At 45.6% G+C, this 16,777-nt stretch overlaps 2 protein-coding genes across 2 annotated transcripts; both read right to left on the minus strand.

The window, feature by feature from the left end:
• Nucleotides 1–734: 734 nt before the first annotated feature.
• Nucleotides 735–4,272, minus strand: ATP5F1E (ATP synthase F1 subunit epsilon). Its single transcript, XM_028089181.2, has 3 exons — nt 4,130–4,272; nt 2,355–2,481; nt 735–881 (listed from the first exon to the last, which is right to left on the minus strand). Exons 1-2 carry the CDS (start codon nt 4,159–4,161, stop codon nt 2,358–2,360), a joined length of 156 nt encoding a protein of 51 aa, XP_027944982.1. The 5' UTR covers nt 4,162–4,272; the 3' UTR covers nt 735–881; nt 2,355–2,357.
• An 841-nt stretch (nt 4,273–5,113) lies between these two features.
• Nucleotides 5,114–15,196, minus strand: PRELID3B (PRELI domain containing 3B). Its single transcript, XM_028089184.2, has 6 exons — nt 15,087–15,196; nt 10,262–10,430; nt 8,977–9,066; nt 8,510–8,580; nt 8,289–8,391; nt 5,114–6,885 (listed from the first exon to the last, which is right to left on the minus strand). Exons 1-6 carry the CDS (start codon nt 15,116–15,118, stop codon nt 6,766–6,768), a joined length of 585 nt encoding a protein of 194 aa, XP_027944985.1. The 5' UTR covers nt 15,119–15,196; the 3' UTR covers nt 5,114–6,765.
• Between the last annotated feature and the right edge of the window lie 1,581 nt (nt 15,197–16,777).

Consider the following 16,777-nt stretch of genomic DNA (forward strand, 5'->3'; position numbering starts at 1 on the left):
TTCAAAGGAAGATAAAAACAAAACACTTGCAACAGGTCTTCACGCCCGAGCATTTAGAGCATTTAATGAAGAAGTGAGACAGCGTGCAAACACCGTGGAGCAGTTGCCATCCTCATGCGCCCCCCCCCCCCCCCAGACCTGCAGGCAAGAGTCTTTTTAAAGACTAAGCTGCAGCTCGGCCATCAGCTCCAGGAGAGCAAGGTACTGAACGGCTCCCGCTCCGACCCATTTCCCATGGGGAGTGTTCCCAGGACAGAGATTCATTTACAAAACAATGTCAAGCACATTTCTTGCTGAAATCCCGGTATTAGCTCTTCTCCACAGGTTTTAAGTGTACAATAAAAAATGAAGACCACAATCTAGTATTTTTTTTTTTTTCCTTATCTATGCTTTTAGTAATTTCTGTCATTTAGGCAAAAAGCCGGCTATGTGGGAGAACCAGGCCAGCGGGTAGTAAGTAAGCCATCCCGCCACTTGGCCGTGACTTCTGCAATTCAAAGATAAGGGACAATGAGAGCCTCAACAAGAGGCTAATTTTGTCAATTGATATGAAAAAGAGAACTTTCTATCCTGAGACATTTAAAACCTCTTTTCTGTTTCCCTCTGCTCACTAGATATGAAACCCGTTTCCCCCTACCTTAAGAAACTGCAGTTCCTAAGGTCCTAATCCTGCAGGTGTGGATAGCTCCTATGAAGAAAAAGTCCAAAGGAAAACAAGAACCAACAGCAAGAAGTGAACCATACTTCAATTTATTGGCATTGTCAATCTAGAACAAGACAGGGATTTTTTTCCATGTAGGGAGATCGTTTTCAATCTGCCATAACATGTACCCACACATCTTCACCTTGGAAAATGTAGCATTTCAAGCTTTAGTCAGGGTCTAGGAAGAAAGAAGAAAATGCAACAGTTGCTAGTCCTCTGTGTTTTCTTAAAAATCCGACATGAACATGGACAATGACTTCCTTGTCACGAACTGTGTAATATAACTTTGGCGTCACTTCACATGGCTGATGCTGACCCTTGGCTCTTGGCTGTAAAAACTGCTGGTTCACGTGCATGGCCTTAGCCGAACAGGAACTTCCTTTCTAAGTAGAACCAAGTACTCTCTGGGCTATAAAGAAACTACTCTGCCTTTAAAAAGACACTAAAAGCCCCCTGTGCTTAAGGCCAAGAGCATCCCCAGCAGGACATACGGAGAGCAGGTGTGTCTTGTTTACGGGAGCTGGACACTACTTCCTGACCCCAAGGACATCACAAGGTCAAGGGAGTTCGATGTGGAGTTTGGCTTGGCTCTGCGGCAGAGGCTCAGTGATTTTCTCAGCTAGCTCATTGTTAAAACAACCCAACATAAAACCAGGTCTCATTACTTAGAATTATGAGATGAGACAGAGAGCCCCTAGAAAAAGGGCCACATTCAAAACACTGCATCTCCAGACTCAATAAAATATTTACTAATTCAAAATGGAAATGAAAAGTGCTTAGGGGAGACAGCTCCAATAAGTAAAATTGCTCATAACCACAAGCTGCCAAAGGATTCATATTGATCACATTTCCTTGCCACTGCAGGTCTGATGCCTTTTTTTTAAAGCAAAACAAGAAAATTAAATCTGAAAAACATCTCTCTGGTATTTGCCTTGCTTATCTTTGAAATAACAATGTCAAGAAAGAGGCTTAGAGATCAAATCGCTTTAGTAGTTGGGAGCAGAGAGTCAGAACTTATCAACTGTACAAAACTGTCTTTTATTGCACAGGATATAACTCTACATGGCTCACATCTCTGGAGAAGTGAAACGAACCAAGCCCTCGGAAAGAATCCTAAATCTAGCAGAGTAACAGCTGTCCCCGCAGGGCCCTGCAGATGTTCCCGCTTGATAAAATCGCAGGACCCTTGCCTGTGCTTGTAGCCCTCATGTTCAGGAAGCAGCCATTTGTGAGAACATTAGCAGATGTGGGGGAAATGAAGACGCAAAGAACTGCAATTTGTCATGCCCCTGAACTGTTATGTAACTCCAACAGCAATTACAAAAAGGGGGGAGTTTATCCTTCAAATTATTTGATGTTGTGCAGACAAATGAAACAGGTTTAATTAAAATAAGACGGCTCTCTACCCTAAGCACCGCTAAATGAGCTGAAAATCAATGTGCCAATTACTTCTGCTTGTCAGGGCCCGGAACGAAATTCTTTTACGATGCCTCAGGACTCCTATCACCTGTATGCTTTAAATTATTACCCACTAACATCTGAATGTACTGACTGACCAAAAATATGGACAGAATTCAAAACTAAAATTACTTTGTTTTGAAAGTGTTCTAAGAACTTAAGATGCAAGCCTTCGAACAAATCAGTAACTTACAGATTACTCCTTTTTCACTTTCACAATTTTTACGGTGCTGCCGGAAGTCTTCTCAGCATTTGCTTTGAACTCTGCCTTCAGTGCATCTCTCACTGCTTTTGCACAGATCTGGGAGTATCGGATATAGCTGGGAGGTAACGAAGATGATATAAAGTTAATTATCAATGATCCAGCCAGACTGCTCGTTGTTACTGTTTGTTTTTTTCCTTCCCATAGTTTTAATTTTGGTTTGACTGTAAATTATTGTGGAACGGGATTTAAAAATGACTAGTGCCAGAAGCAATCTACACGGAGAAAAAGACCAGAAGGAAATGCACCAAAGTCTTAACTGGTATTAGGATGGGTAATCTTTAGTTTTTTTCTTTATACCACCTTCTCTCTTTAATACATGCTAATTTAAAATAAAAGATTCAGTGATTTTTTAAAAATCCCACAGCACAAGAAACAGACCAAAATGTTATGAGAGGCTAAGTGATGTTTCCCCCCATTTCTCTACTTAAAATTTTTTCTTATACTATTCTTACAAGGTAAAATATATACAATTAAAAGAGAAAAAACTATTTTGAATTCAACAATTCTTCCTGATTATTTACAGGCTTCCTTGAGAATATTGGATTTTGTTTCCCAAGTCTGCCACTGAAGATGCTTCCCAATCAAGGTTTCTAAATGAAACCAGAAAGTCTTACAGAACATCCTTAATTCTAACAAAATATCTAACAGCCTGCTTCCTGTTTGGTAGATGGACTCCCATCAACATCTTATTTTCCAAAAAATGTCAGCTCACTTTTTACACTTTTTGAAAACAGGAAGGGGAGGGGGAGTGCTGCTGTCTATTTTCTCATGTTTCAAATTTGTTTTTTTGGGCCAGAGGCAGGCGTTCCAATGCCTCCTCGGGTGCTGACTAATTGGGTTGACCTTCAAGGCTGCTCAAGCTTTTCCGCTACTTTATCCACCTGTAGAAACAAGAGAATAAAATAGAAGGATAATGAAGCCTGCCCCGCTGATGGTAGGGAGGAGTGACAAAGCAGGGGCCACCACACCGATCACAGAACAGGTGCTTAGGACATGGTTCCTGGTACTGGGACCGTCGACCTTCCAAGTGGACACAACGGGGCTTGACCTCCCTAGGCAGGAACTCCTGGGCTGCTCAGCTGTCCCAGGCAGGTGCACGCCCCCCAAGGAGCAGCGGGACGAGTCAAGTCACAAGGGAGGCCCCCCGCGCGAAGGCGCACGGCCCGGTGGGTGCACGAAGCCACCAGGTGTGCGGGCGGCGCCCACGGCTGCCCCGTCGCTGGCGCTGGTGTCTTCAGACGGGTTCCACACGTGAGCTTGCCGAGCCGCTGCCCACCCGCCCTCTGTGCCGTGTCCCGAGGGCCTCCTCCCCCTTTACCGGGAAGGCGGCCCGACAGCGACGGGAGTCGGTGTGCAGTAAAAACACGTGTGTGCCGGACACGAAGGCTTGGAGCGCGGGCCGGGCTCACACACCCAGGGCCCAGTCCCGGGCCTCCGGCGCCCCTTGGGTGGGGGGAGGAGAACGAAGACCCGGCACGCAGCGCGGCGGGGGCCCGGCCACACCCCGCAGAGGGGGCGGCCCACCGCAGGTGCTGGGCCCGCCGCCCGCGCGGCGCGCTCTCGAGGCGCCCCCGCCCCCCCCCCGGACGTGCGCCGCCATCTTGGGGCCGCGCTCCCCCGGCCCCGACCCCCGCCGCGCGCCGCGTGCCCGCCGCCCCCGGGCCGCGCCGCTGGCTCCCCGCACCCCCGGGGCGCGGGTATACCTGAGGCCAGCCTGTCGCCAGTATGCCACCATGATGTCGCGAGAGCGGGCGCGTCGAGTCGAATCGCGAGGACGCCTCAATGTCGGCTCGGCGCACGGCCCAGCGGCAGGAAGGTCAGGCCTGGGAACCGGAAGAGGCGGGACTCCGGACCTGCCAATCTCGCCGCCTCTTGCCCCGCCCGCCCATCCCGAGCAGCCCCTGCTGCCCCGCCGCTGAATCCCCCCGACGCCGGGAGCCAATGGGGGCGGGCGGCCGGGGCCCCGGGTGCCAATCCCCGGGCGGGCCGGCCGGCCGCGCCCACCGATTGGCTCCGCGGGCGCCCCGAGCTTGTGCCCCGCGGGCTTCCGTAGCACCGCGGCGGGGCGGCGGGGGCGCGAGGGCAGCGGGGGGCAGCGGGGGGCAGCGGGGGGCAGCGGGGGGCAGCGGGGGGCAGCGGGGGGCAGGGGCCCAGCCGCGGGGCAGGGGCCCAGCCGCAGCCCAGGGGCACGGAGGTGCGTCGGCGTCGGCGTGGAGCACTTCGCCCCCTCCTCCGAGGGGGCAGTGGGCAAAAGCGAACTCGGCCCAGACAGCGCGCGGGCCTCCGGGGCCACCCGCGACGTGCGACGCCCTGGGCTGGACCGCCGGGCAGGGGCGCTGCGGGCAGGGGCGGGGGGCGCGGGCCCGGGGCGCAGGAGCACACGTGTGTGTACACGGAGCAGTGACTAAACAGAAACTGAGGGCAGGGAACACATCGTTGCAAGGAAGTTTTCAGAAACTAGACACCTAACTTCCATCTTTAACGTTAGATAGGGTAAGACGCCCCACAGTCCGAGGGGAACCTGTGAACACTGTCCCAGTTCAGTCCCCCCCCAAATACGTCTACTTGCCGTCTACGGAGATTTCAATAGGCAAAAGCCACAAACTACCAGCTACTTCACTACACTGGAAGATGAAAATTTCTAGAATTTTATTGTATTAGAATAAAAAAATCAAACAGGATAAAAATTTGTTTAGAAATATTTTTATCATTAGGGCATTACACCTTTTTCAGAACGGGTATAATTTACAGAAATATACAAGGCAACTTTTTATCAAAGATCAGTATTTTGCTATGTTTTAACTGAAATGTTACTTCATTTGTAAAAACCATCTCCGATTACAAAAAAATAGTCAAAAACCTAATTGGATTTAAGTTGCTTTTACAAATGTCCTAAGAAGTCTTAAGCTAAACAACATTTTAAGTAGACAAACACTAATTTTTAAATAGTCTGCTATACTATTTCTGTAGTTTATGTACATATACTAACTGGTTTCTTTTACAGGAAACCTGATGAGTTTATTACATTAGCACTGTAAGATACAGGCAAGAGCTAATCACCTTTTAACAAAAATACTATGTATGCAACAACTGCAAGTATCAAAGACATTATTTACCGGTCGGTAACTGCCTGCTACAAAACATGAAATACATTTACTGGATTGTTTTTCAGATTGCAGCTGCCCCTTAGCATCCAAAATAATTGATTTCCCACAAAAGCTGCAAAAAAATTCACATAGTGGTTGGTTTAGGTCAATGCTTCTTTTCTCATTATTATTCTTTTTTTCTTCCCCACCGCCCCCACCCCCCGCAGTTGCACCGTATTATTAAAAACACTAAGTACCTGGGATTTATGCTTCAGAAAGACATCGTTTGAGTAATTTCAAATGACGTACAGCTCTTCATGTAAAAAAGATGTTTTGTGGTCACAATTACTTCAAAAAGTAATTATATTCAAATAACCTGACATATCATGCTTTAGCAATTACAGAGCCATGATTTTGACACATGGCAATTTATAAGTTAGGCAAATGTGAAATGCTAAAAGATGTGAACAGCTGTTCTTCTGTTTAAGTTTAGAGTGCTGCAAAATTCCGGTAATGACTTTATTTTTTCAGTGAACATCACCAGCCCACGGTATAGCATACTAAGTCATAAAGTACAAATCCAAGGAAGGTAATACCTTTCCTAAGTTACAAAACTTTGGCAAATTAATACAGTACTCTTTAATACATTAAAATCCTTTTTTGTTTGTTGGAGTTATTTTAGTGATACTTTTCATTCCAAAAATGTCATTTAAATACCAAAACACTGGTTTTTAACAGTGGTTTATAGCAGAACACGTTATTTTAATACAAATTAATATGTCTTTTCAAACTATAATTTCTCTTTTTAAAGAGCATTCCCTCGTGCAAGTTCTTGCAGTTTACCATACACAGCAGGGTAATTCTGTGTATTTAGGTGGCTCTGCTTGTTCTGGGGTTGGTCCAAAGCCAGGTAGAGTTCCAATGCATGAAAAGCTTTACAATTCTACCTTAAAGGAGATTTTAATATGCTAATATGATTTTCCAAGTACTTTTCAAAAATTGTTAAATTTTCACATAAATACTGGAATCCTCAAAATCAGATGGTCATTTCAAACACTACTACTTTCAGATGATCCCTTTTATTTAGAAACCCTGCAGCCTCTTTGTTTTGATCATAAGTCCTACAGCTTTTCTTCAGCTTATTAAAAAAAAAAACTCTACCTAAAATATAATTTTATTTTTTAAATAACAAATAAATATACTGCCAGTCTGCAGAGACCTGAGGGGCGGTTGCTGGGTACTGACTTTCGTCCTCATTTCTCCACAAACGCTGCCGCCGCCATCGGTGTCCTTCTGCTCCCTCTCGCCGAAGCCGCCAATTCTTCAATCTCAGCATTTAATTTATGTATTACCCATTCCATTGCTTCTCGGCCCTTAAAAAAACCCAACACATCTATTGTTACCAAGTGAGAGCAAAGGCACGTATCCAATAAATGGTACATCAGGAAGTAACAAGGAGCTTCTACAAGTATAACCAAGCCTCACCAGAATGGATTGTTTTTGTGCTTGTTTTTCTTTAATGTTAGGTACCAAATATCAAATGCCTTGGCCAACTGGAAATTGATCTATAAACTCATTTTTATTTTGCATGCAAAAGATGTTATCAAAAGAATCTACAATTCAATGATTATGATCGTTTCCTTATTTCTGATTAGAGTGGTCCCTTCTTGGGGGATCAAAAGGTCAAACCCAGTTTTTTTTTTTTTGGTCCGTTATTTTAAACCAAAATCCTGTATGAGGCCCTAGAAGATCTGGTCCCCAACTTCCTCTTCAACCGTTCTCTCCTGGTGCCTAATGCAGGTCCTTGAGGAAATGAGAAGCATTTCCTGCTTCCTCTCTCAGGGCCTTTGCACATACAGCCCCTCTGCTGGAGAGGCTTCCCGGCATACCCCTAACAACCAACGCGCCCCCCACTCAGCACACAACAGAACACTCATGAAATACTTTTATCTCTGTGTGCTTTTCCTTTCCCAATGACGTGATTAATGTTGCCTTCCTCTTAGTTCCACGAGGGCAGGGACCATGCTTGTTTTGTTCCCTACTGTATTCCTAGTCTAGCCTAGCACTTCCTCTGGTACAGAGAAGGCATCTATAAGATCTTTGGACCGCTGAATGATTATATGAAACGTGTTATAATGAAGTGCATTAAGTATCTCTTTCTCTAAACTTAAACTGTTTTAAATCATGCATTCTCCAAGGGGCAAAAATTAGTTGGGGGTGGGGAGAGGTGGAAATATCTCACTCTTTTCATGTACATAGCACATTTATCCTTTCATCCATCTATCCATGGTGTTAAATACTTTCATGTGGTGGTGGCTGTTAAGAGAAAAAAGATGTCTAAAACAAACCTGGGGGTTACCGGGCAGAGAGGATAATGAAAAAGGTTGAGAATTGGTGTTTTAAACAATGGCACACAGTGACATTATCACCAAGCACTTCCCACATGCTGGGCCCTGGGCACACGCTTTCCATATGTTATCTCATTTGCTCTTCATGCCCAGCCGGTAAGATGGCTAACTGATCTCTACTTCACAGATGGGAAACTGAGGCACAGAAAGATTAACTTAATTGTCCAAGGTTGAAAGGCTGGTAAGAGTTATGGCTTGCACATAAATCCCAGGGTGCCAGACACCAGAGCCTGTGCAAGAAATTGCCTATATGGATTCTCACTGCATTGCGGCTGAGAGTCAGTTTGCCAGGACAAACACACGTTCAGTACTAAGCTCTTTCAAGACAGGAAACCCAGGAATAACGATTAGGGAGCAGCCTGACTTACTTTATTAGCATTTGAAGATATCGTATTCGCCATTAGTCCTTCAAGGTAACTGCTGAGACTGACTCCTTTCACAGTGATTATGGCTTCTTGAGTCAGAACAGTTCTGGAACAGAACACATTCACACAGCTTCAGAATGACCTTTCATTTTTTAAAAGAAATATCTGATAAAAAAAATTAAAACACCCCGTAAAAGAAGTTTGTCAAAACATTTTTTACTCACTTTTCTGGGTCCTGAGGATGTGGTTTGTATATAAGTCTCTCATCTACTGAAACCATATTTGTAAATGAAATCTATAGAATGAAAAAAAAAATCAACTCATTTTGGAAACCAAGATGAAAAACATTCGCAAAATTAATTCACAAACCAAAATCTTGCTAGGTAAATATACAAATAACAAATAAAGCACTTCGGTATTACTGCAAAAACAGAACTTAAATTTCACTATTCACTGCTTCCTTTTTATTATAAAAATAATAAATACGACAAAAGCATTACAGTAATAATATGCACATGATCCCAAATTCATTTTATTGGGTGCTGTGCCCTGGAAACAAGTAGTAGCCTCACTGCTCCAGTGAGGAGCAGGAAAGGACAATACAGTATATAATCACCTGTACATCAACTATAGAGACAAAAAAAATTAAGCTATTAGTTTAAAATCAAAACAAAAGGGAGCCCACACTTACATTAGTAGATTTAAGTTCCATTGTCTTCTCTACAGGATCAACTACAGAATGTTCTTGCACGTAGGTTTTAGTTCTTGCAGCACCAATAAGCTAAATAAAACATTTACAGTTAGTATTCAGAGGAAGAGGGATTTCTTAACAAGTGTATCAATATTTTATTTGAAGGTAAAAATGTGTTAATATCTTGAACCAAAAAATCTGTTTCGTAAAAAACAGGAGGAATCAGACAAAGGTCAGAAAGGAGGCCCGTTGGAGGATAACGGGAATTCACACACCATGAATGAGATGAGACTGCTGGATACAAAAACCCTTCCCAGAGGCAATTAGCGACCAGCCCAGGGAGAACGCAGGCAGTGTAAAGCAGACACCGAAACCACCAAGGTGTGACAACGGAGCACTGAGCCTGAAATACGGAAATCGGAGTATTTGGGTAAACATGGCATCTGGAGAAAGGAGAGCTTGAGACTATGTCAGGATTTTCTTAGAGCAGTCTGAGGGAGAGGGTGCTGCGGCCTTGTTCTCCAGACAGAAAAACGGCCACCTCATGACGGAAGATAATACACCCTACCCAGCATCACTCCTGTGCACGAGCCCAAGCCAACCGCCTGACCTTGCTCGCTTCTGCGTCCCTACTATCTAACGCAGTGGTTTGTGCAAAGGAAGCAATCAGGACATTCCTGCTGAAAAATATGTCCTTTAGTTTTCTGAGTGGACCTACCTTCCCCAACTGAGTCTACTTATTATACCAGAGTTCTCTCACATTGTAATCATCTGGCACTCCAGTTTCTTGCTGGTTAAATTGGCTCATTAAAGCCTGATCACATGTAACTGAACAGAATTCAGTTTTTAAATGCATGGGGAGGAGTCTCAAACTTCGGAACAACTGTGGCACAGCAGAGCCTGAGAACGCGCTCCTCAACTAGTGTCATGACCCACCACTGACCACAGCCACTGTCAGCTAACCATCGCCACCAGCCCATGGCTTCCAGATCTTACTACTGGTCTGAAGTGGCTGGCAAAAGCAGGAAAAGCAGAACAGAACTCCTTTTAGATTACAGAGCATTAGCTGGCTTCCTTCAGAAGGTTTTATCAGGCGCCTTCATGAAGACTGTAATAATATTTCCAATTCATTATACACTCATAACTCAAGTTTATTATAATACAATTTGAACTGATGCAAAAATGACATTCAGAATCGGCTCCCACAACCTATTTGAAATTATAATGTGGTTTAGAAAACTTCTCTACAGCAGTCACATTTCCACAGGAATAAAGACACACTTACAGATTTCACAATGGAAGGCAGTCCCCACTCTGTGCTGAGAAGTCTATGGCTGTGCAACTTTCCAGAGGGATCTATATGTCTGTCCAACACATCAACTCCAACCACGCTTGGGTTCATAGGGTTTGGGTATTTCTGCATTGCAGCTGTTGTAACAGTTTCCCATGGGTGGCTGCCGACATGAACCAAAAACCAAACATTTGAAAAATATGCATATAAATTAAACTGTTTTTATAACCCATCAAATCACTCTTTACAGTTGAAGTTTAATTAATTTAACTAGGGAAAATTATTTCCTGAAACACTGACTAAAAGATGATTTGGGGAGCTCAATCTACATTTTGAATATGTATAGAATTCAGTATTTTCCCAGCACACAGGCTATATGGTGCAACTGAGGTCTATAAAGATATAAATAGCCTATAACACATTAGAGAACTGTTTCTTAAACAATCTCTCCTATTTACCCATGTTCACTTTCACATGTAAATTTTGTTTCTAAGAATCACTGATTCACAAAAATGTATTTTAAAAAATATGTTCTATGAAAACAAGCAGGACAAATTATTACTACAGTGTTTGTTCTTTTGTCTGGCCCCAGTTCCATAAAGCTATAAAGATGTAACAAAAGTATTATAGACACCATAAATTCTTTTAGGGATTACAAAAAGATCCAAAGTATTATTGATTTAAATACTATAAATTAAAAATATTTTTTTCTCTATTATTAAGGTAGTAAGTAACAGTGGCCCCTCCAGTCAATCTTTATCCATTGCTTTCCCCAAAGGAGTGATTCTGATTTGTTTTGAAAAGGTCACTCAACACCATGAAGTGTTTTTAAGGCGCTTCTAATAATACTCTTTTCTAATGTTCTCTCTTAATATTATCTTCTTGAAAAAGCCCGTGTGCTTGGATGATTCGAAGTGTGATGTACATTTGTTCACTTCTCAACTTGTGTGAGTAAGATGCTCGTACAAAAGCCATCCTTCTCAAGAGCCCCTTATTAACGACGATGAGTATTAGAGGTGATGGAGCCCACCTGCAGTCTGATGCCACCCTATCTGCGCTCTTGTCTTTGTTGGAAGGAAAAAAGAGATCTGGAGATAATGTTTCAAACCACACGTACTGATAAACCACACAGCACTACTTTTTATTTTTCCAAAAGCAAAATAGGTAGGCCATTAATCCAGTTCAACTTTTCAGAGAACTAAGCCTGACAACTACTTCTTGCCAATAGAAGGAAAACCTCAACACCATTCATTTCCCAGTACCCTGGACAACCAGTGACATTTTTAATGTTTTCATTTTTGCTATTATATAAATGAACCTCATTCTGTTTTTAATCTCAAGCCTTATTCAGCAATCAATGCAGGTACATAAGGGGAGCTACTTCATAAATCTAAACAGTCCCCACAAATAGAAGTGATACAGGCCGAACACCGACTGTTACCAAGGCAACTATCTAAAATGAAAATCAGATGAACCCTGTCCCTGTCTCCATCTAGTCATATACCACAGTTATCTGGCTTCCTTGCACTTATCTCTTCCCCCCATCCCCTCTAAAAAATTAATAATTGCACACAGCTTCGGGGTGCTTATGTATTATTTGTAACATAGTCCTTCTCTACTCTGAGCCAACTCGAAAACACTGGTGTTGACTTAACTTGAACTAAGACTGCTTTACGAAACATAATTAACTTAAACATTACAAACGATGCAATGTTAACGGTCTTCCAGCAATTAATCTGGACCCTACTAATGTAATCATGTGAAAAGACCTCACACTGGAAGACACTCAGAATGGCACCAAAGGGCAGGCAGAACCTCACCTACCTGCCCGATATCTTCACCTAGAAAATGAGGTGGGTGGACATTCAGGTATACTTAACTCCAGCTAGGCAGCAACAATGTCTTGATTAATCTACTGATATGTAACCAATTCAAAGAAGAGTGCTGGCACATAGTGGGTATTCCTATTTGTTGAAGGACTCAATGAATGGCTTCACCTGGATGCCAACGATATGTGAAGCCTCAGAAGGAAGTGCTGATGCTGGTGGGAATGCAAGCTGGTGCAAACACTCTGGAAAACAGTATGGAGGTTCCTCAAACAGTTGAAAATAGAGCTACCATACGATCCAGCAATTGCACTACTGGGTATTTACCCCAAAGATACAAATGTAGGGATCTGAAGGGGTACGTGCACCCCAATGTTTATAGCAGCAATGTCCACAATAGCCAAACTGTGGAAAGAGCCAAGATGTCCATCGACAGATGAATGGATAAGAAGATGTGGTATATATACACAATGGAATATTATGCAGCCATCAAAAGGAATGAGATCTTGCCATTTGCAACGACGTGGATGGAACTGGAGGGTGTTATGCTGAGTGAAATAAGTCACTCAGAGAAAGACATATGTCATATGACCTCACTGATATGAGGAATTCTTAATCTCAGGAAACAAACTGAGGGTTGCTGGAGTGGTGGGGGGTGGGAGGGACGGGGTGGCTGGGTGATAAGACACTGGGGAGGGTATGTGCTATGGTGAGCGCTGTGCAAGACTGTTGAATCACAGATCTGTACTTCTGAAACAAATAATGCAACATATGTTAAGAAAAAGAACAACAAGATAGCAGGAGGGGAAGAATGAAGGGGAGTAAGTCGGAGGGGGAGACGAACCATGAGAGACGATGGACTCTGAGAAACAAACTGAGGGTTCTAGAGGGGAGGGGGGTGGGGGGATGGGTTAGCCTGGTGATGGGTATTAAAGAGGGCACGTTCTGCGTGGAGCACTGGGTGTTATGCACAAACAATGAATCATGGAACACTACATCAAAAACTAATGATGTAATGTATGGTGATTAACATAACAATAAAAAATAAAAAAAAAGAAGGAAGTGCTGAACGTATATGGGTAAGACAGAATAATGACTTTGATATTGTAGACAGTAGTGTCCTTAAGACATGAAACACTTGGCAATGGTAGGATTTGTGAGGGGAGATGGTAACTTCCATTTCAGGACTGAGTTTGGGGAGTCCACAGGACATGTGAGCAGAGATGTCTGGTAAGACCTGAAAATAAGGATTCGAGGTTCGAGAGAGGCTGGAGCCCAAGGTACAGATTTGGGTGTCCTAAGTATGTATATTTATCAGCTGGGACCCTGACTGAAAAGCCCAAATTATTTGGGGAGAATCAGGATCACGGCTGCTTCTTCCAGAACACGTCCAGCATTTGTTTGAATATGTCTATCTTCTGGGAAGAGGATCCCAGAGCTTTCATCAAATCTCGGAGACGTCTGTGGCAAAAAGATTAAGGATCACTGATGAAATCCAAGACAAGAAGGCCACTAACAGAATCTCCTTGAACATTCACACTGAAGGGGAAGAGAGGGAAACACTGAAGAGAAGAGCAGAAGTGGAGGGGTAGCAAGGAGAAGAGTGTTAGGGAGGACAGAAGAACGTTCTAAGGAGATGCAAAGTTCAAAGAACTTCTGAAGCACTGAAATCCGGAAGAGGATTGCCAGCAAGAAACCACCTATGATCCCAAGGGCTGAAAGAGAGCAGTAAAGACTGTTACCAGGTAAAGAACATCAGAAAGATCACAAATTTACAGAAAGACTGTAAGCATTATGGAGAAAGGAATCGTCCCTCTGATTTTAACGTTCCGTACTTCCCAGGACCCCCTGGACTCTTGGATGTGTCTGATTCACTAAGTATGCAAAGGGTTTACAACTTCTTTTAAAACTGCCCTCGGGAACATGGTTTAAAAAAAACCAAACGGTTAAGCTAAAACATACTGCAGAGCTATAAAAATTAAAACAGTGTGGCAACAACAGCATGATCAGCAGAACAGAGCAGAGGGCTCAGAAATGGATTCAAGTGTGAATCACAACAGAGTTTAGGCCCAAAGTGACATTTCAAATCAGTGACAGGAGGGCGCATTGGCCAATGAAGAGTGCTTCCCTCGATTAACTATTAACTGTCTCTTTACGCAAAAAAATGATATAGCTGCTTATATGCGTGGTTCGTTTGTATATGAATCATGGACCCAGAAGGAGATTCAATCCCCAACATCCAATTAATTAGTTTAAGGCCTTCTGTGTTACTAAGAAATTCTAACCAAGAGATGTCACTGAGCGTGGCCTCAAAAGTCATGTGCCAGTGGCAGGCCCGGACGGCACCACTGTCTTCCGTGTCTCCCACAAAAATGGGCAGCCCAAGGTCACACCGTACGCTGGAGCCAGAGCTGGACCTTGGACTCCAACTGTAATAAGGCCCCGTTCCTCAGGTCATGAGCTGCCGGAAAAGTCTCTCCTCCTGGTCGCCTGAGCTCACCCGGGAAGGCACTCCATCCAAAGGTGGCGGGGCGACCAGACTCCCGACAACGCCCATGCTTCCTGCTGGAACCCGCGGGTCCCCGTCCCACCGGGTTGGGCACGGCCGGAAGGGGCACGCAGGGGCCTCTCCCACCCCGAGTGCGGTCGAGGACCTCGTGCCAGGCGAGGCCCCCACCGGCCCGGGGGCCCTCCCCGGGGGCCAGGCTGCCAGTGCCCGTCTCTGGACCCCCTGCCAGCCGGGGCGGCGGCGAGGCCTCAAGTCCCGGGCTCTCTCCACCGCCGGGGCCGCAGACCTCGAGTCCCCGCACCTCCACCCCCCCCCCCCCCGGGGCCCCGTGGTACTCCGGCCCCGCTCCCCCCGCCACCAGGCCCGACGCCTGGAAGCTTCCTGAGGGGCGGCCCGGCCTCGCCACGACTCCGGGCCCGAACTGCCCGCCCACTCGGCACTTGCCCCATACGCCCCGCCGACCTGTCCCACGCCCCTAACTTACTCAAAGACGTGCTCTGAAGTCCAGATCTTCATGATGCCGGCAGCCTGCGCGCTAACCGGCAGGCGCTAGGGGACAATGAGGCAAAAAAGCCACACTTGCCCCCGCCCCGCCCCCCAGACACCCCGCCAGCCGCGCAGCGCGCACGCGCCGTCGGGCCCGACGCGAGGGACGTCCCGACGCGCTGCCCCACGCCCTATCCCGGCCCGGGTTTCGCCCCAGCCTAGCGCGCGGCGCAACGAAACTCCGCCCCTTAGCGCCGAGCGCAACGCGCCGGCGCAGTTCCGGGGCAGCGCCCGGGGCCGCCGGCGTAGGCACTGTGTTGCGCAGGCGTGGTACGCGGCCGGCTGCCCGCCCCCTCGCGGGCGGTGCCGGCAGCGCTGACCTCTGCGCAGAGTTGGCCCAGGCCCAGAGGATTTCTGGGCGCCCTGGCCATGCCTTTCTCGCGTGCTGGTTCCATTGCGTTGCCAGGCATGTAGACGGGTTCAGCGGACGGGTCCAGTAAGCCCTCCTGCACGGACAGTACTGTGCTGTGTAGTTGAGCAAATGTTCATGGCGCCTCATTAGAACATTCCTACCAACTCTTGTCTTAACGTGGACTGTGGGTTCCCAAAGTTACCGAACCAACCAGCCACTGCCTGTCTCTATTGAGATTGTGGGCATCCCAAAGTCATCCAACCAACCAACTAGCCACCTCCTGTCTCAACCTGGACTGTGAGGTCCCCAAAGTCATCCAACCAACCAACCGGCCACCTCCTGTCTCTATTGAGATTGTGGGCATCCCACAATGCCCACAATCTAACAACCAACCAACTAGCCACCTTCTCTCTCAGCCTGGACTGTGGGGGCCCCAAAGTCATCCAACCAACCAGCCAATCAGCTCTGTGTTCATTCCTCTTGCCCTCCCAGCAATTATGACCCTGGGTGGGTAGAAGACGTAGACACAGAGAAACTACACCAAACACTGTAATCGATGCCCAAATGAAGGGTGTTTTAGGAAGCATGGGTGCTAGTTGAAACGGGAAAATATGGTCCTGAGTTCCTAGGTGGGTCTTATCTCAGATGTCACCCGTGAGAGAGAGCTCCCCTCATCACTTTTCCTTAGAGATCCTCCAAACCCTAGCTCTTCCATCACAACATTCCATTGCATTTTTCTTAGCGTGCATCACTCTCTGAGATTATCTTGTTTATTTGTTTAATGTCCACTTGAATATAAGTCCTTGAAGGCAAGGATCTTGCTCACTTTGCTCAATAAATTATTTTCAGTACCTGGTATATAGTAAAGGCTCAATGATTATTTATTGAAAAATAAAATAATAATTATTTGTGGAATGAATGAATTACTGAAATCATCTAGTTTATCTGTTTAAATTCCACTAGACTGCAAGCTCTCAAGGGTGAGGCTCTTGCCAGACTTATTCAATGATTCCCCCATACCTACATAATAATTATTGGTTGCATAAGTGAGCAAATGACTAAGAAGTGAGGGGCAGGCAGGAATGGCATGTGACATCATATGCAGGTGAGCCTTGTCCAGTGGACAAAGTGCAGAGTCTAGCTTTCAGGTTGAGCCCTCCCTCCCTCTTGTCTCTCCTGCCCCTGTCCCTAACAGAACAATTTGCCATTTTAAATATTGGCTGTGGAGCAAAATCTTTACATCTGGTTACTTAGAAGCCAGTTCAAGGCACTGCCTT

The sequence above is a fragment of the Eumetopias jubatus genome, unplaced genomic scaffold, assembly GCF_037043125.1.
Source record: "Eumetopias jubatus isolate StellerSeaLion01/CBP00866 unplaced genomic scaffold, mEumJub1_p1.0 scaffold_9, whole genome shotgun sequence".
Classification (NCBI taxonomy): domain Eukaryota; kingdom Metazoa; phylum Chordata; class Mammalia; order Carnivora; family Otariidae; genus Eumetopias; species Eumetopias jubatus.

What these genes read in the sequence shown, in the direction of transcription:
- ATP5F1E (XM_028089181.2), bottom strand. Translation starts at nt 4,161, where the DNA reads ATGGTGGCATACTGGCGACAGGCTGGCCTCAG. An exon ending in TGGCGACAGGCTGGCCTCAG is followed by an intron (nt 2,482 to 4,129) that starts GTATACCCGCGC and finishes GTTACCTCCCAG; the next exon opens with CTATATCCGATACTCCCAGA.
- PRELID3B (XM_028089184.2), bottom strand. Translation starts at nt 15,118, where the DNA reads ATGAAGATCTGGACTTCAGAGCACGTCTTTGA. An exon ending in ACTTCAGAGCACGTCTTTGA is followed by an intron (nt 10,431 to 15,086) that starts GTAAGTTAGGGG and finishes TCATGTCGGCAG; the next exon opens with CCACCCATGGGAAACTGTTA. An exon ending in TGGAACTTAAATCTACTAAT is followed by an intron (nt 8,581 to 8,976) that starts GTAAGTGTGGGC and finishes TTCATTCTATAG; the next exon opens with ATTTCATTTACAAATATGGT.